This window comes from Passer domesticus, chromosome 6 (assembly GCF_036417665.1).
Source record: "Passer domesticus isolate bPasDom1 chromosome 6, bPasDom1.hap1, whole genome shotgun sequence".
NCBI classification, from domain to species: Eukaryota; Metazoa; Chordata; class Aves; order Passeriformes; family Passeridae; genus Passer; species Passer domesticus.
In genome coordinates, this window is record NC_087479.1 from 12,702,770 (window position 1) to 12,726,778 (window position 24,009).

General features: G+C 36.7%; 1 protein-coding gene across 2 annotated transcripts in view; it reads left to right on the forward strand.

The window, feature by feature from the left end:
• SETD3 (SET domain containing 3, actin N3(tau)-histidine methyltransferase) overlaps positions 1-24,009 on the forward strand; it is a 62,395-nt gene that overhangs the window by 9,118 nt on the left and 29,268 nt on the right. For both annotated transcript variants that reach the window (XR_010364226.1, XM_064423423.1), the window contains exons 2-6: positions 14,556-14,665; positions 16,283-16,375; positions 19,408-19,556; positions 20,674-20,746; positions 21,260-21,516. Coding sequence is in view for 1 of the 2 variants with exons in the window: in XM_064423423.1 (XP_064279493.1) it covers positions 14,563-14,665; positions 16,283-16,375; positions 19,408-19,556; positions 20,674-20,746; positions 21,260-21,516 (675 nt within the window). In the remaining variant the exon portion in view is untranslated. The remainder of the gene's footprint in view (positions 1-14,555; positions 14,666-16,282; positions 16,376-19,407; positions 19,557-20,673; positions 20,747-21,259; positions 21,517-24,009) is intronic.

A 24,009-nucleotide genomic window follows, 5' to 3' on the forward strand; every position in this document is an offset into this window, starting at 1 on the left:
TCTGAACATTTTGAAATACTGCTTGTAGGGTCTGGTCAGCCCTACCCTGTGATTCAGTGCATGGCTGGGGGTCAGAGGGATAGGTTGAGGAAATGCCTAAGGGTGTGCACCAAATTAAGACGGGGCAGGAAAACAGATTCTCAGCAGACATGTTAACAGTTTATTAGGATACTAGAGGCAGTTACCTTGTGGAAACATGCTGGTCAATCTTTCTGCCTCTGCAAAGAGGAGACCTTTGTTCAGAAAGTTATATGGCCTTCCTAGATATTTTAGAACTGGAGTGAGCAATGTGCTTACTCTGTAATGTGTGTGCTAAAATAAATGTTTAAAAGATTTCTTTTTTGGCTTGTGTTGTCACCTGTGAGCATACCAGAACAACAAGTACAGCCTATCGTTCTTCTAAATTGTGAGGATTAACATTCTGAGAAGATTATGGAAGTTTACAGTGCCTTATAGTCTGTATACATTTTGTTTATTACTTTATCAAACATCTGAAAGCTCGGGGATGAAGCTAGGTAACACCTAATACTGTTGTGCCTTACTTGTTCCTTAGAGCCCAGTAAATGTGTATGTTAAAAGCTTCTTTATTTCAAACCACTGCACAGTTTGAGTAAACATGGAAGAGACTGTAAGGTCACAAGTTGCCAACTATGAATGCCAGAAGGTATGAAGGGGCTTGAAAGAATATGCTGCTTCATTTTCCAGGTCTAGAATAAAAATATCAGAAAACTGCCAGTGTTTTTCTTGAAGCTTCTACCTACTGGAATAATCAGCATTTTGGCCACTAGCTAGGGAGTGGGCTTAAGGCAAATGGGTTTGGAAGACTTTCTGACAGTTGTTTAGCCCTCAATTACATCACTTATTAGGCATTCATAACAGAAACTTCTTAATTTTTTTTCAATGTGCATAGCTCTTAAATGTTGTCAGAAGTTCCTCACCCAACTGTCAAATAGTACTCTTTTGGGATTTAGAAATGCAGAGTGCTTGGTCTGCCCCGGGTGGTTTGAGGACACTGAAATTGCAGTGAATTGAAGTGTAATCATAACTGGCCTTGAGGGCTGTGATCTCTTCTGTAAGGGTTTCCCAGCAAAAGAAGCAGCTCTGTAAAAAAGTAAAATGGTAAAATGTTTCTTGCAAGCTATTAAGAAGCATCCCCAGAGTATTTCTTATCAATTGCATTGCAGAAAATCTGTGCACTGCTCCAATTCATACATTGGCAACCATTTCATGACTCCTTGAACTTCACGTGGAATGAATGACAGTAATGCTCATTCATTATTCCCACAAATGAGCAGTGATAGATTTTTCTGTATATGTGTTCAGTGAGCTGATGTTGCCCTGAACCCAGAGCAGGAAGACAGACCAGGTGTACCCTCTGTGTGGGTAAAAGAGCAGCACGTTCTCATGGAGGTGGAGTGCCACACTGAACTTTTTGCCTCCATGCAACCATGATCCTATACCAGCACGATCTGTCAGGTGTATTTCAGAAGTGTACAAGGCACACAGTATAATTTACCAGCAAGCCCATTAACTGGCATAACTATTCCCAAGTCTTGGAAAGGTTGAGAAGAGGTACACAAATACCCAATGGATTTCTCCAAACTTGTCTTTTCATTGTTCACACTAGTTTCTGCTGTAGTTCCTGGCTGCAGCCTGGAAGCCCTGAGAATTCAATAAACATTTCTGGACCATGTTTTGTCTCTTGTGGTCTGATAGTGATCCTAAACTCTCTTGGTCAGGATGAAGTGCCGCCAGTACCACCTTGACTACATCTTTAAGGAATTCATCTGCTTCAGAAGCTTGATGGAACAGCTGTGCTTCAAACTCTTAGCTGCAAAAAAAAAAAATACAGCAGTTACTTTAAAACTGCTTAGAATCCCTTCTTTAAGGACAGGGTATTCCAGGAAGCAACGTGAAACTGTAGCTGAATTCAGATATTTATAATTTCAAGCACAGTTTAATTGTACATGCTGGGTAGTGTCAATTCAGTGTCCAAATATAGATACTTAAGTAGTTTTTTGTTTCCAGGAGCGGTATTGAAACATTCAGCCAATTTAAGTCGGTACAAGACATGAATGTATAATGAAACTCGTTTTGAGGGCAAGGATTGTGTGTGTTGCCACATAGCCTAGAACAAGTCTTGAAGCTTGTGAAACTTGTTTTCTGCTGTGGATATCATCTTTCCTTCCTGCTTTTCATTAGAGTCATTTGCAGGAGGTTTTTTGGTAACTTTGTGAACATATTGGAAGGATTCTGTGGGTAGTAAGTTTTTTCAGTAAAATGCAGGTGATGTATCTGATGTATGGTTACCTCTGCATCGCCTGGCTGCTTGCAGGAGTAACTTCACCATGAGAACAAGTTACATGGGAAGGGTGCCAGGGCTGTGGCCATTCCTGTAGAGGATGTGCTGCCTGTGAGACTGGAGATGTGGTTTGTCAGTATGATGGCCCTACATAATTATCTAATTGGAAGGGAGCAGTGTAGGAGGCAATAGTAAATCATACTGGAGTTGCAGTAGGTGTAGAAAGCAGAGGGTAGCAAAGGTGTTAAAGGAAAAACTAAGCTGAACTGAGAGGAGAATATTTCAGTGTGTAGCAATAATTGTGGGCCCAATTGCTACTAGGTTGCTTGAGGGCATTCCACTTATGTGGAATTATTGTTGCAATTAAACAGTAGTCCTTGGCATTAAGTGTCTTCAGCTTTAAATCTCTTCCTTTGAGACAATCCAGTTAATTGGAATATATGTTATTGCCTAGTTATGTGTTATTTATGCTATTGACTAGAATGCAATTTAAAAAGGACTTAAACAAAATCTACACAGTGTTACCAAAGAATTTTTTTTTTGCTATTCAGCTAGGCTCCTTGCCTTCTGCTCTAGCTGTTACATGAAGCGGGTCACGGTAAATATGTAATGATATGTATCAATATGCAAGTCTTTTCAGTGCATTCTAGAGAAATTGAAAAAAAAAAAAGTGGATTGTGTACACACACCCCCCTTTTATTTTCAGTAACACAAATGGAGTAATGGGCTAAATTTTTATTAGTTGTTCTTTCTCCCATTTATAGAGGTGCTGCCTCTTTTGTGGTTGAAATTACTATGATTCTTAGTAACCAAAACAGAGCTATGTGAAGTGTACATTTTGGGTTAAAAAACAATTGCCATGGAAATATATACTTAGATAGCATCATTTGAAAGTCGTAACTGCATGCAAGGCCTTGCCAAAATTACAAAGCACATCAGCTGTCTTGAGCTGGGACAGAACTGCTCTTAGCTGTTCACTCTGGAGCAATGTATTGAGTGTTACAGTGATTTGTTGCACCTCTGTAAACATAGTATTGCTTAATTTTAACTTGTCCCTTCATAGTTATCAATGTAACTAGTTTTTCTGCTTTTGCAAAGTAGTCTGACTAAGCAAATACAGGAAATGATGATGGCTGGTCCTAGTTTTTGATCTCATTAGTCATCATTAGTATTGAGATTTCCATGAAGACACTTTGTAAATGTGCCAGCATGGCCAAGGAGTTGCTGTCTGCAATGACATACTGAAGTGATTTTGAGCCTTGCTGGCACATTGCAATGGCAAGTAGAACAGGTTGTGTTAAGCCATCACAGGACCTATTTTTGAAAACTGTGGAATATTTAGATCTTTAGAAAGCCATTTAAGTACAGCAAAGGTAGCACATAATTACTAGCTCATGTCTTAGCATAGGAACACTTTTACTTAAGCATTGTGTAGTATGTATGTGCAGAGGATAACAGGTAAAATCAAAGTAACTTTCTATGATGTACTGGCTAATAAATATTTTGGTCTATATTAACATTTCTGTATTTATGGTTATGCCATTTGGGAAGTTTTCTTATGTGAGCTCTGGGAGGCTGGATCTAGAAAACAACTAATCTTACTTGTTTTGTAGACTAAACTTTTCAAAGTTTCTTTTATATGTTGAGGGCGCTTCTTCTGGGATTACACTGCCATAGCAAACAGCTCTTCCAGGACAAAACAAGTAAGTAGTGTTCTCACAAACAATCAAAATTTTGCATCTGGGTTTATTGAAGCATATGTCAACCATGTGACTGTCTTATGCCTTTGTAAACAGCCCATATGAAGAGTTGAGTAAAAAGATGGTCTAGCTGAAAAACAGATGCTTTGCAAGAACTGGATTTTTTAAAATAAGTACAAAAGCAAAAATGTTATCTAACAATTTTTTTTGGTTTACTTAGTTGATGTTAACTGTTTTTAAAGCAGTGGCATACATTTGCTGTAATTATACTCAAACCCATCCTGTAGTAAGAGAAAGCATTCATTTGGAAGCATTAAGAACATGGACATAGATTTCCAGCAATTTTTTTGCCAGTAAGTTCTCTTCATTAGCAAAGACTAGAGAGACATTTTCTGTATCAGTCTTTATTTTGTCCCCATTGGGGTAAAAATTTATTCTTAATCAGTTAAATTTATTTAGGTGATCATACTTTTCATATGGTACTGTGTCTTCTTTAGAGAACAGCAAAGCTTACAACCCTGGTGTGGTAGACTCCTCGAAGAAAAAAAAAAAAGCTTGTGAGAAGCAAGTATCCCAGAGAGGGCAGATAGAGGTAAATGGTACCTGTCTCCTGATGGGAGTAAAATCCATCTGCTAAGTGAGAAAGATGAGAAAAGGTATGGGAAGGAAATAACTGAATCAAAAGACATGAGGCTTTCAAAGACTATTTCTCAGGAAGACTGTTCTTTTTAGGAAGTGATGGGGACAACCTGTTTCATTTGCTTTACCTGAGAGATGAAATGTTCAGAGTTCTATTGCAAATAGATCATGTGGTTAAATCAGATCTTTGAAAAGAAAATAAATGTGGGTTTGTGTATGAAGTAGGAGAAGCTGCCCTGGATAATTTCACTGGCCTCCTGAAGAAGGAAAGTGTACTGCATTGCATCTTGGGCTGCAAGAAGCAATGTGAACATATCAGAGAAAATCCCTGTGTCCTGCTTTTCCTGTAGGTCTCTGAGTAGCCTGCTCTTGATTGCTGTCACTGTTACTTTTCCTCTGGCAAAAGAGGTGAGGGGAGAAGAAAAATAAAGGAATCTGTGGTATGGATGAAAACCGCAGACTTTACAAAGAAACAGAGCAGGGCAACTTCTCACTATTCCTCCAGGAGATGGTGGATGCTGTTCAGTGCAGTCCTTTGTAGATTGGAAGATATGAGGAAATGTAGTGTTTTTTAATCAAGAAGATTGTGGAGGAAGACCTGTGGCTTCAGGTGGTCTTGAGTTCAGGAAGCAGACACTAGAAAGGGAGGGGGCAGTGGTAAGCAGAACCTCATAAAATGGAATTAAAAACAAACTGCAGCATGTAACCAGTATAAGTGTGTTCCAGGATCACTCTCTGCCTGCAGAATGTGAGTTTCTGGAGCTGTGGGTTGCTGCTGGAGATGGCTTTCTTGACTTGACATTCAAATGAAAAGCCTAAGCAGCTGGCCTATATTTTAGATAGAATAGTGTTCAGATTAACTAGCAAGAAGGAGCTGCATTTGAGGGGTGCAAGTTGTTTTGGGAGTGCAGAAGATCCTAGGGCACCCTCTGTTGTGTTGTGCATTGGACTGATTATAAGTACAGCATCTTGCCAGGAGGAGCACATGTATCAAAGCTAGCCCTTCAAGGAAATTGTGTGGGTTATGGCTAAGGGAAACATAAATTCATATTGTATTTTAAGTGGAATGCAGTCATAAGTGGAAAAAATATGGGAGCATATATTTCTATTATTAATCTTGTTAATACTTTATTTAGGTTATTTTTATCAGTGTTGTCATCAGTGTTACAGAAATACTTCAGATCCTGTTAAAAAAAAAAAGCTGCCTTGTTATTATTCCTCTATGCAATCACAGAAGGTCCAACTTCCAAAAGAGCTTGCAACTTAAACAGAAGACCCGAGACATGCTGGAGAAAGAAAATACACAGACAGTGAATTGCAATGACATTTGTATTTAGAACAGCTTTTGGGACAAGTTTGTAGAGGAAATGGAAGGAAAAGGAAAAGGCGGTCATAGGAGAGGAGAATTAATAGCAAGAAGAGAAGGGGTGGAGTACATCAAAGATGAAAGAGCTGGGGGGAAAGGGATTGAATCAGTAACTAATTAGTCATTTGTTTAGTGGGAACATTTAGATTAATACCTTAGGAGTGATGAGAATGTTAATGTGGTTTCCAAGTGACATGATGTAGGTGGTTTTCAGAAGAAAACATAGCATTCATTGTAAATGTATAAGCTGAATTTTTCTTAAAGATCACAGATCTCTTCCTCCACCCACACTGTTCTTACACTTCTTGATTTCATCTATTTGCTATGAAATGTATTTTTCTTTTTAGCCACAGTCATAAGATTCAAGTTTAGGAGAAAAAAACCAAACTTGATCAGTTGAAGCAAAAGATCACATTCCGCATAGAACTGGTCATATCAAGTGTAAAGTTGTGTTCTCCTACATACAGATTGGAGAGCTCCTGTCAGTTGCCTATAAGCATTAAACTTGTCCTTTAAGACCCTGGCTTCTTAACATATGTTGATGTAAGAGATGATGCACTTCCCTCTCTGAAGCAGAGGGGAAAAGGACTTAGGCTAGGCAGTCAAGCTAGAAGAAGAAATTGCAAGCCTCATTTGTGTGCATCCCACTCATCTGTCCTCCCTTTTGATGCTGCCAAGGAATGTATCCCACAGCCACCTACAATGCACACCTCTCCTTGCTCTTTGCCTGGCTTGAGAATTCCCTTGTCTTCTCCTTGTCTGCCCTTGTTTACCCATATGTATCCTTCCAATACAGATTCTAGATCTGCACCCCTCTGCCATCTGTGCCCGTGTGTGCCAAGAGATGCATGGAGTGGTAACTATTATGTAACAATGAGAACATACTGTAATTAGTATCTACAAGGATCTGAATTAAAGATGCGATCTTAAGATACTGCATTGAAATGTACTGAGTCCTTGAAGCAAAGTTAAACTTGGAGAGATAACTCTTGCTATGGGAATTCCTAACTTGGTTGGTATTGTAAAATTCTGGCCAACTTTTGGGTAGCTGGTTTACTGCTCTGTAAAGTAAAGAGTAATAGCTGAAGCTATTCAAGTTCCAGAGGAGATGAGGAGGGTGACAGAGCACAACAGGGATTCTGAGGCCACTGGAAAAGAAAGTGAGATACACATCCAGAAGAAATCAGACTTCGTGTGGTCTGCATCATGTGGGATAATTTTTTTAAATCCAGCACAGTTAAAAATTAACATAGTGTTTACTTAGAGCAATGATCATATTCACAGTTTTGTAACAAAGGTTGCAAGCTTGTATTTTTACCCAGTTAGAGAGAGGGAGAGCTGGGTGTCTTTACAGTGCTCAGTGGTAGATCTTTTAATTTTTTCTATCAAACCTGACTGCAGCTCTGTATAGCACTACAGTGAACTGGGGGGTTTGTTAATGATTAAATGGAAGTTTTTTTCTGACCCATTATTTGGAAAGATCTGTGTTTTATCATGCAAGCTTGGCATTGCTTCCATAAGGAAATGTGTTCCTGTGATGAAGTCAAACTCTCTAATACCAGAAATATTAGGTTTCTTAAATAAAATGCTAAAACAGTCATGGTTATTTTTTAAATAAAGCAACAAAAATGTGTTCACTTGGTGGCAGTTCTTTAGTACATATGAGGTTTTGTGCACGCTTCTCATGGTTACCTTCTAAAGCTGTTAGGTAAACATGCTCACTTTTTAAAGCTGTAAGTCAAAAGGAAGCATATTTTACAGCTCATTAAAATATTATTTTTATGTGTGATATGGAAACCAGTTCAAAGTCTGACCCAACACAACTGCTCTTTGATAGCAGCATTAGAGAGGGAGATGGATCATTTACACCCCTCACTGCCAGTTTTGGCATGATTCTCTTTGTCAAGCCAGCTGATACACTATATTTGGAAATGTGGCTGTGTTCTGTATTACTAAGCTTATTCATCATTGCTGTCAGTGTACTCTCTCTTTGGAGAATGCTTTCAGGAATTTTCAGCAACGTTCATTTGAAAGAAAACATGGCATAGTACTTAAAAGCTGTTCACCAGAATAAAACCAGAAAGCCAAACTCAAAAAGAAAAAAAAAACAACAAAAAAAAACAAACCCCAAATTGCTTTTCCACTGAAATGTGTGCTGCTTCTTCAGACATCCATAAAGCTTGTGGTTCATCTGAAGGGTTTTTTGTTTTGTTTCTCCCCATGTAGTGCAGCTGTATTTTATATATGTATACATCTTTTATAGGTATTTATTGCTTTTTCTGTTGTCATGCAGGTACTGGCACATACCCCTTTTTAATAGTTTTGGTCACTTGCAGATGAAACCAAAACTTTTTTGTCTAAAATTTTATTTAAAATGAAAAATTTGCTGGTTTTCTTTCTCCCTGAAGTTACAAATATTTCATGGAATTCTAGGATTTTTTTTTTTAATTTGAAATTTATCTCTCTAATCTGTTTCATGAGCTGAATTAAAGGAGTTTCACAAAAGAAGAACATTTACTTTCTCCATATTGGGTCTTCCACGGTCACTATAACCCATCATTTGCTGGTTAAATACAGCAGAGCACTCCTTAACTAAATTTTTTTCCCAAACATGAAATTGGATGAAGTGTTCTGTTAGATTTCAGAAGTTCTGAAAAAAACATTCATAATCTATTTTTAAATTATTTATTTTAGAAGATATAATGTGCAGCTTTTTAATGGTACGTAGACTTCACAGTGCTGGTATTTGGAATTCATTTGCTAGACAGCTGTGTATAGCAGCAAATCCTTTCAAATTATGGCTCTTGCTAAACAATACAGCTGTCAAATGCATTAGGTTTAAATAGTTATATCTGTTTCATGTAACTGAACAGTGAATGAAGATGAGTATGTAGGAAGTAGAAACCTGTTTTTCTGATTAGGAATTGGATCCAAAAATACAGTTTTGATCAAGGTAGATGATTCCTTAAAAGGAAATACTACTTCCTTAACCAGATATCCCAAGATAACAGTCTGGTGGTTTTGCCTTTTTGTTTTTCTTTTTTCTTGTGTGTGTGTGAGAGACTTGCTGATTTAATCATGCATGCAGAATATTTCCTCTGTAGAAATTCTGATAGCTAAGAAGCAAGAGTTAGGATGCATGTATCACAGGAGAGAGCCGAGATACTTACAGAGCTTATTTCATATTCGTATACTGGTAGCAGTGTACTGAAAAAATGCATTTCTGATTACAGTGCCATCAATCTTATGCGTTGTGTTCAATTAACTTGCTTTTTTCTATAGTATGTTTGCTGTGTGTTATTTGAACATCAGTAGAAGCTGAGACATGGCTTGTATTGAGCTTGAATTTCTTACTTGTGTAGACAGATTTCAGCTAGATTTCTGGTTTTGGCCTCTGAAAAAATATTCATCTAGGGTGGCAATACAAATACAAAGCATTGTTCAAATTTTCCTTTTTATTGTATTTGGGAAGCTGAAGTTCACATCCTCTGAAATCAGCTTTAGACATAATTCTTGCCAGTACTTTAATTGGAATAATGGATTCTTGCTACTAACGTGTTTCATACAAGGAAAAATTCAAAAATTAATGCTGACTGCATCCCATATTTGAACAGCTTTATGTATTACTGTATTGTTTTTCTGAAACCACAGTGGCACTTCTCGTGTCTCCATTTATAATATGTATACAGTTTTCTTTGGTTTTTTTCTTCTAATAAATTTACAGATGGATGTTTATATTTCAAGCAGATTATTCCTCTCAATACAACTTTAAAAAAATAATGGAAAGAAAAAAGCCTGCCGTATATTGGTAGTTGTGTATACAGAACATTTACTAAGATTGTTTTTCCCCAGTTTATTGATCAGTTAACTTGCTTCATTCTTGGAAATGTGAAAACAAAATCCTTCAAAATAATTTCATTTTTTCAACCTACATATCTTAATACTTATTGATATAAACTATCAATAGGTCATAATGTATAACTTTTATATTGAAGTACATGGTGTGTGATTGCTTTAATTTTCTGATGATTTTAAAGATGCAGGGACTTGTGTTTAGAGGGAATGTAGAAAACATTTGTAGGAATCAACACAGAACTGTACTATTCTTGCTCTTAAGATTTTGGATTCCAGTCCTGCAATTGGATCCATTACAGACCTATCTGACTTGATTTTTCTTAAGAGCAGAAGAGTCTAAAATAAATGTAGCAGGATGACATAGGAGAGGGAAACATGCAAGTGAAGAGGTGATGGGCAAATAAGGTCTTTGTATATGGAATTATGTACCATGAGAAAACTGCTGGGGTGGGGGGGGGGTAAAAAAAAAAAACAAACAGAAGGAAAGACTGTGTAATGGGAAGACCATGAAAATAGATTCTTAAGTTATTTTTGTTGGTACTGTTATTCTTTATCTTTGTCTCACATTGCATTATGGCAGGTTGACCTTTTATATGGATCCTATTTCCAATGAGTACTACTATAATTTCAACATGGATTGCATAATGAGCGTTACTGCCCCCTTCATCTGAGCTGAAAAATATTAATAAATCTCATACCAAATGTAACTGTTGGTGGTGGTGGAACAACACCTTTCAAGGGGATGTCCAGTGTTCATTCACAAGCATCGAGATGTGATCAGACCGTGGTTCTCACATTGAATCTGGGGTCTCTCCCTACCAGCTGCATGAGTGGGCTTTTCATGGTAGAAACAGCATTGGGAAAGTAAGTCATGCAGCTCAAGGGGGACTGATAAAATTAAGCAGCACAGGTGGGTTGTTTGAGCCTCTGACATCTGTCTGTCAGGGAGTGCTAAAATCAGGGGATGTTGACTTCATCTACAGGACTTCACGGTTTGTGTGTACTCAGAGCTAGTCTTGTTCTTGCACTATGTTTAGTGTCAGAAAATGAAAGACTTAGTTTCTTTGCCTTCCCTTTGGAAAACAACTTTTAGTTTTGCCTTACTGTTCTTCCCTTTTATAAGGTGTTGCTTTTCAGTCAGTTTTGAGCTTCTTTAATGATTTTGAGTTAATAAGCTAACAATGTTAACTTAGCTTGCTTCCTGTTCATTCAAAGTTACTATTTAAAATAAACCTTGGGTTTGGTAGCTTCTTGTTCTCTATAATCTTAATGGAAAAGGAAAGCAGCCAGATTATGTACCTTTCCTACTAGAATTTTCAGCTGCTGGTCAGTACATTGCAGTATTAATACCAGTTGCCAAAGAGCAAAACTTTTTGGTAGCATATGAGAGGAAACATCAGCTAACTACACTGACCAAAGATAAAATTATTCCTTTTATATATACAGAATGTTCAGAACATGTGGAGCCAAAAGTACTGCTTCTGTACAGTGAATTTTTTGCATTTTATGGATTTTACTGTGCAGTGTGCTGTAACTTAAAGTTGCTGTGGCTTTGGTGATCTTGATGACTTGGGCAGAAGTTTGAAATCTTTGAGATGTCTAAAGTTGTGGACATGACTGTCTGTTCCATCTCACTGCAAAGTAACTGGACATAGAATCTTCTATGCTGTCCAGGAAGATATTATTTACTGTATAGATGACTTATAGATGTGAAGACTTCAGTTACGATAACATGTGGAATTGTAGGAAAAAAAAAACTAGGTCTGGAGATTGAGAGGCTCCATTTTCTGCTGTACCTTCAAAGTTAGATCATGTTCCTTGGGGCCTTGCTGAGTCAAATTTTTAAATTCTCCAAGGTTGCTTGGAGATGCTGCAAGCATGATCTCCATCCTGTTCAGTGCTCAGTGATCCTCAGGGTGAGGGGTTTCCTTATGTCTATGTGGAATTTCTTATGAGGCATTCTGTGTCTGTTGTCTGTTGAGTTTTTGCTGTGCTTTTGGAGAAGAATCTGCCTTCACCTGTTGTATAATTCCCTGTCACATAGATGAAGGCAATAGTGGACTCCCTTTCATCTCCAGACTGAAAAAATGATGTCTTACATCTTCTGTGTTAGCCCTTTTAGTGGCCTTCCTCTGGATGTGCTTCAGTTTCCCAGTACCTCCTGCTCTGTGTGGCCCAAAGCTGAAGCACTGGACATGTGGCCTCACCACTGCAAGCAGAGGGGAATAATTGCTTCTCTTGACCTGCTGTTTTTGTTTTTGCTTATGCAGCTCAAACTGCAGTTAGTTTTCACTGGTTTATGGGTACTGGCTTTTGTTAAACTTGCTGTCTCCTAGAGACTCCAAATCCTTTTCTGCAGAGCTGCTGCTGGTCCAGTCTGCAGCTATGATGGTGTATCTGATCTTTTCCTTCCCAAATGCAGGATACTTTATCTTGGAATAACTTAACAAAGTCACTTTTGGCTTCTTCCTCCAGTTAGCTGGGATCCTTCTCAATGCTGGTCCTGCCCTTCAACATGTTGGCTGCTTTTCCCATGTTATAGTGTCTGTAAATGTGTGAGGATCCTTTCTGTCCTAGCATCCAAATCTGATAATTCTTGGCAGGTATTGTCTACTGAGAAATATTGAACCTAATCTGTTGGCATAAAGGATTATGGACCAAAATTCTTTGAACTTCATGATTCAAGGAAATATTTGCATGCCTGTTCAGTCCATGTCTCCTCAGTTTGACAATTGGGGTGCTGTGGAAAATAGTGTTAAAAGCCTTGCATAAGTCAAAGCACTGCCAACCACCAAGTCTCCCTGGTCCATGAAACCACTTACTCTTCTGCTTAAGGCAGGGCAGGGTTTGCCTTTAGAAGTCTGTTTTCTTATCCCATTCGCATTTATGTCCATCATGCCTGGAAATAACTTTGTTTTAGAACTCATTCTACATTTTGTGCAGCAAATGAGGTGAGGCTCACTGTTTTTTAGTTCTCTGGATCCTTTGCTCTCTGCTGCGCCCACCTTTCATTTGGATTTTATTTGTTTGATTTTAAGTTATCAGTTTCCTGTCATGAGCAATTACCATGACTTTTCAAAGATGGTGGCCAGCAGCCTTCCAGAGACATCAACTAGCTTTTTCAGTGCTTTGGATGTTTCCCATCTGATCCTACATACTTGCATAGGTCCAGCTTACCTAGATAGCGTTTTGATTTGGTACCTCCTCTCCCTCAAACTTTGCTAAATGCAGAAACATGGTAAATCTGGTAGCAGCCCTTGCTGGTAAAGACCATGCCCAAAGTGTCCGGTGTCTCAACTTTGTCTGTACCTTTCATCACTAGGTAGCTTCCTGATTTAGCAGCTGAATTACACTTTCCCCAGAGTGTCTTCTGCTCATAGTAAAAGCCTTTCTTCTTGCCTTTCACATTCATCCTCAATATCACCTCCAAACAAGCTTTGGCCTCTCTCTCATCCTCTGCTTGCCCAAACAGTGCATCTACATTCTCCTCCAGCTGCCTGTCCCCAGTTCCACTTTACCTGTGTTTCTGTTTCATTTGAGCTCTGTCTGTGAGGAGTCCTGTGTACAGCCAGCTGGCCTCCTGGTGTGCCTGCTGATTTTCTGTCATGTTGGGAAGGCTTGTTTGGTGCTTAGAGAAGAGTCCAGGAAGATGACTGGCTGTGTGGACTCAGTTGTAGCCTCCCAGGTGGTTCTGCTTGCCATTCCCTGAGCAAGTCCCAACTCTGTCTACTGCAGTGAGTCCAGAGTCTTTAGTCTGCTTTTTTCCTACCTTTCTTTTCTCAAGACTTACACTACAATTTCACAATTACTGCATCCAAGGCAGTTGGCTGTCTCATACGTAAGCAGTTCTTCCTTATTCATGAGTACCAGATCCTGCACAGCCCCTCCTCTAGAAGCCTTTTCAGTGCCAGCATCAGAAGTTGCTCCAGTGCATATGAGAAATTCCCTGGATATTTCACACCTTACAACAATGCTGTTCCAGGAGGTGTTGTGTGATTTAAGTCCTGCATAAGAACAAGGGGCACTGAATACTGGAATACCAGCCTAAGATGATGTTCCATTTACTATGGGAACTGAAAATAAGTATTCTTTAACTAGTTGCCTTGAATCAGAAGAAGCTGCAGCAAAGATATACAGATGGTATTTAGATTTTATTTTGAAATTGAATACTTAATCTTGAATTCAGTTTGAATTACTTTGTAACATACATACATAGTCATAATAGTATGTATGTATGTTACATAGTAATGTACACATTGACAGTATGTATATGTACACATAATGTACACATACATAGAGTCAAAATACTAATTCAGCTGCTATTGGCCATGCAACTGATGAGATAAAATAACCTGGTTTTCTATAGCCTGAATACTTTGGAATCCATAATATTTGTTCACAACTAATGAATTTGCATGTTATTAGAATATTTTTTCTTTTTGTCTCTAAGATTTCTAGTTTCTAATTACCCAAAGTAATTAATATGCAATTACATGAAATATTGCTTCAGATTGCACTGTATAGCTCTTAAGTTCAGGCCATGCAAATAATACTTGCACATATATATGTGTGAGAAATAATTTCTCATTCTTTTCTTTTTCATGTGACTAGTGGAAGAAGATCTTGTTCATTCATACTTACCATATTTTGTTTCATTGTAATTGGTGACAGTGTGCTTCTTAATCTGTTTTAGTTGGAAGATGGGGAAGAAAAGCCGAGTGAAAACTCAGAAGTCAGGTACAGGAGCCACAGCGACAGTATCTCCAAAGGAAATGTTGAATCTAATTAGTGAGTTATTGCAAAGTAAGTTTTGTTTTTATGTCTCTCTGGGAAAAGGGATGGTGTGCAAACCGCTCAAAAACATTTTCTTGCTGAAGCCAGTGAGTTGTATTTTTTCTGTAAGTGGCCAAGCTTGCTGTTTCAGAGTGCTTGATGTAGATACTCTGAGATACATGCTAAACTACCTGTGCTAGTACATGCCATCATTGGCTTATTTAAATGGATATTCATTGGACAGACCGTATTTGTGGCAGCATTTGGCTTTCCATCTGAATACAAGCATAAATACTGGGTCAGATTAGTTTTTAAACAACCAGACAACTTGGCATTGAAGCTTTGTCAAAAATATTTTTCTTGTAAACTTGAAAAATGTTTCCATTTATCGCTTGAACAGTACTTTGAACTGATACTAGAGTAGGGCAATTAACTGTGGGAAGCAGTAATACAACTCAGTTCAACTGCACAGATGTTTTTGTTTCTTAGATAAATTTGTTGTTGCCGTTTGGAAACTTTTCGTAGTACTTAGATCTTGTGTATAGACCAAAGACTTGTTGAGGAACTTGGAACTCATCCATTATTTCTAGTAAATATGAAAAGCAGAGCATAATTTCATACAAATATGCTGAAATACTATTGGTTTTTTCTACTGTCATTAATAACTGTGCTGTGATACAGTTCTTTTTGAAACACATCTCCAGATTTTCATATTCTGGACACATCTAAGTGTTGCCTTAGAAAAATTAAAATTTTTCTTAGCATTGCTCATGAGGAGGAGACAAGGAGTTGGCAAAGCAGTTTGATGCTTATGCTACAATTGGCCTCTGCTTTGCTACCAAAAATAAAATGTGGATCTAATTTGCTAAGCAAAGACAAGTATCAGCTGTTCCTTTTGTCAAGCTTCCATATTTTATTCAATGCTAAGATTTTTCAAACCACTTGAGCAAGGTAATCTTCAGCTGTCCACTTGGATTTACATGGCTTACATCAAGAAATCCACACACTGACATTTAGAATATTGGCAGAGACACTGTGGATGTAATCTAAAGCTGAAGCATGGCTTTGTGTTCCTTTTCTTGTCTCTGCAGTACTTGTGCATCTATGAAAACAGTAATAACTAGGCAGGTCAAATGTATGTACCAGCAAATTTCTCAATTATTTAAGGTATGCTCTGTGCTATTATTATCTGCTTTCATTACAACAAGAGTGATGGCAAGCAAGGTAATATAAACAGAGTGCTTTCCTTGAATTACTGAAAACAGACACTTTTTTGTTGTTTGTCTTATCTGAGATATTATTTACTTAATGGCCTGGTTGTTTACTTATTTTTCTTCCCATCTTTTTAGACATTTGCTATTTTGTATATCTGAAGGAATATTAAAAATAAAATAAGTTACACTGTTAAGATGTCAAAAGTCTAAACTGTCATATAATTACCTGTCATATAATGGGATGTTTCTAACCATGGAGATAGTTTTATTTGCCATGTAAACATATTTGAAGGACAGATAGTACTGAGGTTCTGTTAAGTTACTGTGAAAACATAATTCTGAGGTTAAAATATATATGTGTCTGTACATATATATATATATGTGTGTGTATATATATAATGTACTTAATTAAAGAAAACATTTTTATTTCCAGAATGCAGCAGTCCTCCCCCAGGTCCTGGTAAGGAATGGGAAGAATATGTACAGATCCGTTCGCTTGTGGAGAAAATCCGTAAAAAGCAAAAAGGTAAATGTCAAACACTTGCAGTGTTTCTGAAGTGTTCAGGTGGACTTCACCACTGGCATTAACCATTTTAATACTCAGAATTCTGAATTATTATCACAGACAGATGATCCTGTGAGAATTCTGTCTGATAAGTAGAAAAGGGAGCTTGAAATTGTTTCCTCATCACAATCTGAAGGACTAGAAGTAAAAATCCTTAGAGAATAACAGGCCGCCTTGGTTCCTGGCTGCATAGTCTGCTACTCTGCCTCTATAATTGTGACCATTCTAAAGTTAAATTTGTAAATGTTTTACATTAAGGCTTTACTGATGTTGAAACAGTTTCAGCAAGACGATATCAGGACATGAAGTGATTACAAAAGCATGTAAATACACAAAATAAATGCAGCAGCTAATAAGTCTCTCTGCTCTAAATGATGCACATAATCAAAATAAAGAAATTATTGTAATACCACATTCATGAGGAATTTTATTGTCAGTTTTCCAAAGTTCAAGGTATGCTTTTTTTTCATACTAGATCAGTTTTCTACTATTATGGAATGTAACATCTTGCTGTTGATAATACTTTTTTATATTAATATTTTATACTTGGAGGCATACTCTAAAAAATCCTTTTCATGTAATTTTACTAAAAGTAACCTCTTTTATGACAGATACATTTTAATGACTGAGAAATAACTTTCTAACCTTGCAATGAATAGATTTGGGCTGGACTTACCTGAAAAAGTCCTAAACAATTCTTTCTTCTCTGGTATTATACAGTATTAGCAAGGAAGCCAGACTACATATAAATGGAGCTTGACTGTTTCATGGTGTTACTTGATGAAGCAAATACTGAAGAGGCTTGAATTTTCCCTTTCACACCTGTTTTTAATATATTTGACTGGTGCATAGAGATTTACTCCATGAAAGTACTTAACACACCTCTGAAAATCAGTTTTTGGCAGAGAGTGTATGAGGGAATAAATGATGCTCTTTCAGTGACTGCATGCTGTAGTGATGTAGATGTGAATTTGGTTCATTTTTAACTGTGCCATGACTTCTGCAAACTTACTCTACATGTCCAGGTTTTTATGATGTAATCTATGTGTTAAAGTAAGTCATAATTCAGGTTAATAAGAGCAGAGTTAGCACTGGGGTTGGCCTTTTCTCTGAATCTTTCTTCTGCACCAGAAAGATTAAACTATCCACGGGAAGATGCAGCTGGCAGAGATGGTAGAGTTAGTGTAACAGTATCATGTTAATAGAGCATAGTTTTTTCTTTCAAAGATACAAAACCTACTAACCACACTGCTATTGGCATACAAGTGTCTTTCCATTTTTACATACATAAGAGAGTAGCAAAGTTATAATGTCTTTCAAGACTATTTTTAATAGAACATAATAGTTAATCTACAGAGTTTGCTAACTTAATAAAGGCTTTAGACCTAATAATATATAATTAATATATATTGCCAAAAATGTTATACTTTGTGCTTTTTTTGACTAGAACATGGGGCTGCAGGATGTGAACTAGAAAGATCTTCGGTATAGAAAACTCTTAGTTTGAAAACTGAGTTTTTTTAATTTCTAAAATTTTCCTTGTTTGACTCATTAGTGAAATCTTAAATAAAGCTTATTTTCAATATAGATTTTCATCAGTACAGCTATATTTTGTTCCATGTAGAAACTATTTATTCCCCAATGGTGCTTATGACTTAAAGGACCTGGTCTTCTCTTTAATTTGGAAAAATTGGGAAGTATTGGTCCACATTGTATATGAGGAACAGAAATAGAATTTTAGAGATGTTTAAAGAATGGTCCCAAGTACAAGCTGGATGTTAAAAGCTTCCAGTAGTCTTATACAGTAACAAAAATTGGAAATCAAAAGAGTAAAATCTAGGACAGTAAATGCCTACCAAGTTCTGTAGAAACTATGCAACTAGTCTTACTGTGTTTGTGAGGGCATTATAGTCCAAAAAATACTGTGCTGCAAATACTTAAGAAATTTTTATACTGCATTGTCAAAGATGAAAGTTTTAAATGCTACTTGCATTTTTTAAATTAACTACAGGTTTGATTGGTTCTGGGCCTTGAAATGAAACATTTTGAGACAAGAGGGGGATATTTTAAGTACACTGATGCTACTTCCCTAAAATTATTTTAATCTCAAAATGTATTTTATTCCCTGTGCTTAGCCAAAATATCTTTGGATGCAAAGCATCTCGCTGATGACATTTTGTCACTCATAAAATGGCCTGAGCATTTTCGGGGCCTTTGGACACTTTGAATGTGATCTGACTCTAGAGTTTGGGTTGAAGAGAGCACACAGAGGCAAAGAGGAGCAAAAAGAGCTGACTGAGTATAGCCAGGAACTATTACAGAGAGGTTCAAATGAATTCACAGTAGAAGAAAGCTAAGGAAATCAATGAGGCTGTGATTTCACTGACGGACCACATGCTGTTGGAGAAGCAAAGTGTAAAAATTTGGATGAGCTCTGTGATGTCATGAGGATGATCCTCAGATATTTTAGATCTATCCTTAGATCTATCCTTAGATATTTTAGTAGATCCATATGCTACAGGAAAAGGCTAACTGTCTTGTATGTGAAAGAAGGAACTCAAGATCTGCTTATCATCAGTTGCAGTGCTGAATTAATGAAATTACAGCTTGCCTCTCAAATCCTTCCTTGTCTGTATCAACATGTTGTGGTGATTGCATTTATCATTGATATTAAGATTGGAAATATTTTGCCTTTTATTAAAAGGGAAATAAGAGGAGAGTTTCATATTTCATTACTTCTCAGTTTGGGCAGTTGCATTTTTAAGATGACTGGTAAGCCAATTTGGCACAATAATGAATTTGATGAAAATTGGGTATGGCATTTATATAATATTGAGTAACACTTTACAGAGGCCAGTTCTGACTCAGCTACTTCAAAGTAGCACTGCTGTGAGATGGCAGATAGCTTTTAACATGGGCTTCTATATTGAGCTTTTTTATCTTTCTGGATCCTCTTATTTCTGCATTTGTTTTTCAATAAATTGTGTATATAGGTTTGTCTGTTGTCTTTGATGGAAAAAGAGATGACTATTTCCCTGAACTGATAAAGTGGGCAACTGAAAATGGAGCATCCACAGAGGGTTTTGAAATAGCTAACTTTGAAGAGGAGGGATTTGGTTTGAAAGCAACAAGAGAGATAAAGGTGAGCATGTGAACATTTGACTTAGATTAGAAAATTGTGTTTGGAATGTATCTGCAGAGCTCTGAAATGCTCACCCTTTTCCCCCTTTTAAGTGCTTATGCTGTTCTGAAACATTACCAACTCTGTGTGCTTGAGAATAACATTATTGATAAAATTGAATATTATTTTTGATGACTACTGATAGCACTGTGAATTTTTAATCATTCTTTTTTTTTCTCTGTGTTGCCTGTACTCTACCTAATCACCAGAGTACTCTACCACACTGATGTATCACTTTATTCCATGTTTTCTAACTATTTAGTCTCTTATCTTTTTTCATGTCCTTTTTAAAGCACTGAAAATGTTTTTGCCTGAGAAAGAGGTATTTGCAATGCCTATTTAGTCTCTTCTTCATTTATGTCCCTTCTTTTAAAGAATTGGTCTTTTTTCTCAGAAAGTGGTGTTTGCAATACCTATTTTTCGGTGAAAATGAAAAAATCTCCAAATTATGATAATCATAAAGGATTTTTTTAATCATCAGAGAAGGAGTATAAACACACACAGAGTTAGATAACTGTTAAAAGGTAAACATTTAACATTGTGTCTTTCCATTCCCATTTTGTAGATTGGAAACAGGTTTGAAGACCAATCAGCTGTTGTAGAATGAGTACTAGAAAATGAGGACAGTATAGTCATTTAAGAGCTTCATTAGCACACAGTTTATACATTGATAAAAATCCTGAACAGTTCTTCTAGAATAAAAACAGCCAGTATGAAAAAACTCCACTGTAAGAAAATATGTGATCATGTAATTATTAGCAATATAATGTGTCTGATAGCTTTAAGGTTGTGTTGTACATATTAGCAGTTCCAAAATGGAAGGGCTTTATTTTGTATGTGAGTGCCTGTGTTTAAAGCTTTGTGTAATGCAGATTGAAACATTGGTTACCACAATATGAAACACATGTTGGTTGTTGAATTGGCAGTGGAAGAGAAGGAAGAATTCTGATTCAGAATAATTTTGACTTTAAAAAATAATGCAAACAACTTGTCATTTAAAGTTGGTGTATATTTGAGACACTTGGCACATAATATAAATGCTGGCTGACCCTCTATTGCATTTCTTTCCTTTCTGTAGGCTGAAGAATTGTTTCTGTGGGTTCCTAGAAAACTGTTGATGACAGTTGAGTCAGCTAAAAATTCAGTCTTAGGTAAGAGCTCAAGGAAGTTCTTAAGAAAGAAATTAATATTTATGGGATCTTTCAGTAGGAGACTTTCTTTTTTTAGCTGATTTTCTTTATTACAGAGCTTGCTTATCGTGCCAGCCATCAGGTTTGGAATACTTAGAAACTTGAAGTGTCAGTGGAAAGAATTTAATTTCCCGGTTAGTTTCTGGCTGAGTGCACTGGATATCTTCCACAAGTGTTTGTGTTATTTTGAACACATATCATGTAGCTTGTATAATACTTGGAGATAAAATGTTCTGAGGTATTGAGAGTATTGTTCTAGTTTTGTCATGCAATTGTACATGAGGCATTTGCTGTGTCAAAAATCTTACAGTATAATATAGTGTAGGCAGCTAAATATTTTAGAAACCTGAAAAGCTTTTTTTTTTTTTTGTTAGAAGCTTACCTATTATTTAATTGTGTTACGTTAAAGTAAATCTAGGATGAGATTTTCCATGGAGAATCAATTTAGTTCCTCACCTTTCTTGGTTAATTCAGGATCTCTGTACTCTCAAGACCGAATTCTTCAAGCCATGGGCAATATAACATTGGCATTCCATCTCCTTTGTGAGCGAGCCAACCCCAACTCTTTCTGGCTGCCCTACATCCAGACTCTCCCCAGTGAATATGATACTCCTCTCTATTTTGAAGAAGATGAAGTACAGTATCTTCAATCAACTCAGGCCATACATGATGTTTTTAGCCAATATAAAAATACAGCTCGACAGTATGCCTATTTCTACAAAGTTATTCAGGTAAGAATCTTAAATATAGTATATACATGTTGTTCTCGTGATCCTTATTGTGGAAAGTGTGAAAACAGTGATGCTGAATAATAGTACAAGTATAGTGCCCTTGAAAGTCTGAATCATTAAAGCAATTTCCTGCTGGTTTTTTGAACTGCTATTGAAATTTTGCAGTTCTGTAGGCTTATAGGTATATAAAAATTTATTCACTTGGTTAAGAGAAGTGACTGTTGCCCTTTGTTTAAAAATGGGTGAGGCTTCATCTGGAATACTGTACAATTTTGGGCCCACCACACTGACAAACTGGAAACTTGTTGACAAACTGGAATGAGACCAGAGGAGTTCTATTAAGATCTCATTTGCCCTTTATCTATCTGTGTGGGAGACTAGGGGATCTGGAAATGTTTGTTCTGGAGAAAAGGAGATAGGGGATGATCCAGTCACTACTTTCATCTTGCTGCTGTTAGCCAATCTCTAAAAGTTTGTGGATTGGAAACTTTTCTGCATGACCTGCTGAGATGTACAACCTATGCATGCATCTATGATTCTTTGAAAAATGTAGTTTGCACTTAACAAAGTAAAATGATAATTGTTAATTGACAGAATAAAACCATTGCATATGTTGTATTTCCAATGAGCTGGATTAACTGTTGTTTTCTGTTCTATTTAGTGTAATTATTTTGATTGCTTTCAAATACAAAGATAAACCCATCTGGTAACAGTTAGGGTATGGAGAGGCTTGAGATGGGTGAACTTTTCATTGTGTTCTGAAGGAATTATTTAATCCAAGTTTCTAACAGAACTCAGTCTGACTGGTATCTGGATATAATATTGTAGTGAATGTTGATGTGTTGTTCTCAAGGTAGTGTTCAATGTCCAAACATTCAAAGCTTTTTGTGGCACAATCTGTATAAAAAATGTATGGCTCTATGTACTGAATCTCCCCAAATGTGTGATCTAGAGACATTTTGTTTGGCCATGAGAGAGGTCAGAAGACACAAGGCAATTCTATTCTCCTTTAGTGTTACCAGAGTTCCAAAGCTTTTCTGTCAACTGTTTTAATTCAACAAAAGTTACATTATTTTGGGTAGCTGTTTGGTGTTTCACGAATGAATATGTTTCAAACACAAATTCAGTTTATGGAGTATAAGGAGCAGAGGGATTAGTTTTGAAAACTGAAGTAATTGAAAATGATTGGTGAAAGCCAAATCAGATGCACAAGGAATAAGTTAGAAGCAGTGGCTTTGATATTGGAAGGGAACTGAATTCTTCCTTCCAGGTGTCACAGTACAGGAAATGATAGTTCAGCCAAATCTGTTTTCTTGCTGTGTCCTATACTAGACTGCCAGTCCACACTTGGTCTTCCAGCCTTCACTTAGTATCTCAAAATATGCTGCCTGTTCAAACAGAGCTTCTAAATGTTGTGCCTTAGAATGTTTTTTTCACCCTAAACAGGTCTACAGTTCTTAACAAATTATTAGCAGAATATTGTGGAACATTATCCAATTCTTCTAGCTGCTGTCCTTGCTCTTGCAGTCCTTTTGAGAACTGAAACAGCTGAACTATCACTATGACCAGTTCCATCATTTTCACTAATCCTGCACTAGCACTATTATGTAAGAGGTTATGTGACTGCAACATTAATTAAAAAATAAACCTCTGAAATGCAGAATAGTCAGAAAATTAGATCAGTTTTTTTTTGGTTCTCCTGACAAATGCTTTTATTGCTTGTCTTGTGTTCTTGGTACATATCTTGTTCTATAGCTGTTGTTTCATACTGTTGAACGTGAGACGAAGGTAGATCAGGTAGGATTCATTTGCTTTATTAACTTTCCTTTGCAGAAGGAGAGGTAATAAGTATTTAGTTAAATTTTAAGTGGGTCCTGGTTGTTTGGTGCCCTACTTCAGCACTGCCATGTAACCACAATTTCAGCTGAAGGTTTCTTCACTACTATTCAGCAAATACTACCGTTCACATTAGAAAATCAAATAAATTCAGTTGGCTCCAGGAATGGCAACTGTATGTATTGGGCAGCTATTATTAATGTTTTTTAATGAAAACGTATGGAAAAGTTTAATTTTTTTATTTCTGCTTTCAAAAATAAGAGCTAGTAATTTATGAAATGGTGGAGGAAAGGAGTTCATAGAGAAAATATAGAAGTCTCTTTCTTCCCTAAAACAAAGTACCATTTTTCGTTATTCATAAAAGCTGAAATTAATTTTAGTATCAGCTTGCATGTACTCATACCATGTTTTGAACAAAATTGACCCACAAAATACTAATGCTAAGGGTAATTCATGAGCAGATGGAAAAGGGAAGAAACAGCGAAAGAGAAATTTTTCATATAAATGAAAAAAGCAAAGCAAACCCACTTGTCTATGAAAGGCAGTGTACTCTGTGAGCTTGATTAAATGAGGTTTTTTTAGATTTTTGTGTACCATCATTTCATTCAGTACTGCTACTGCTTTAGTAGAAGTGTTTAAATGAAAGTTGTCCTGTAT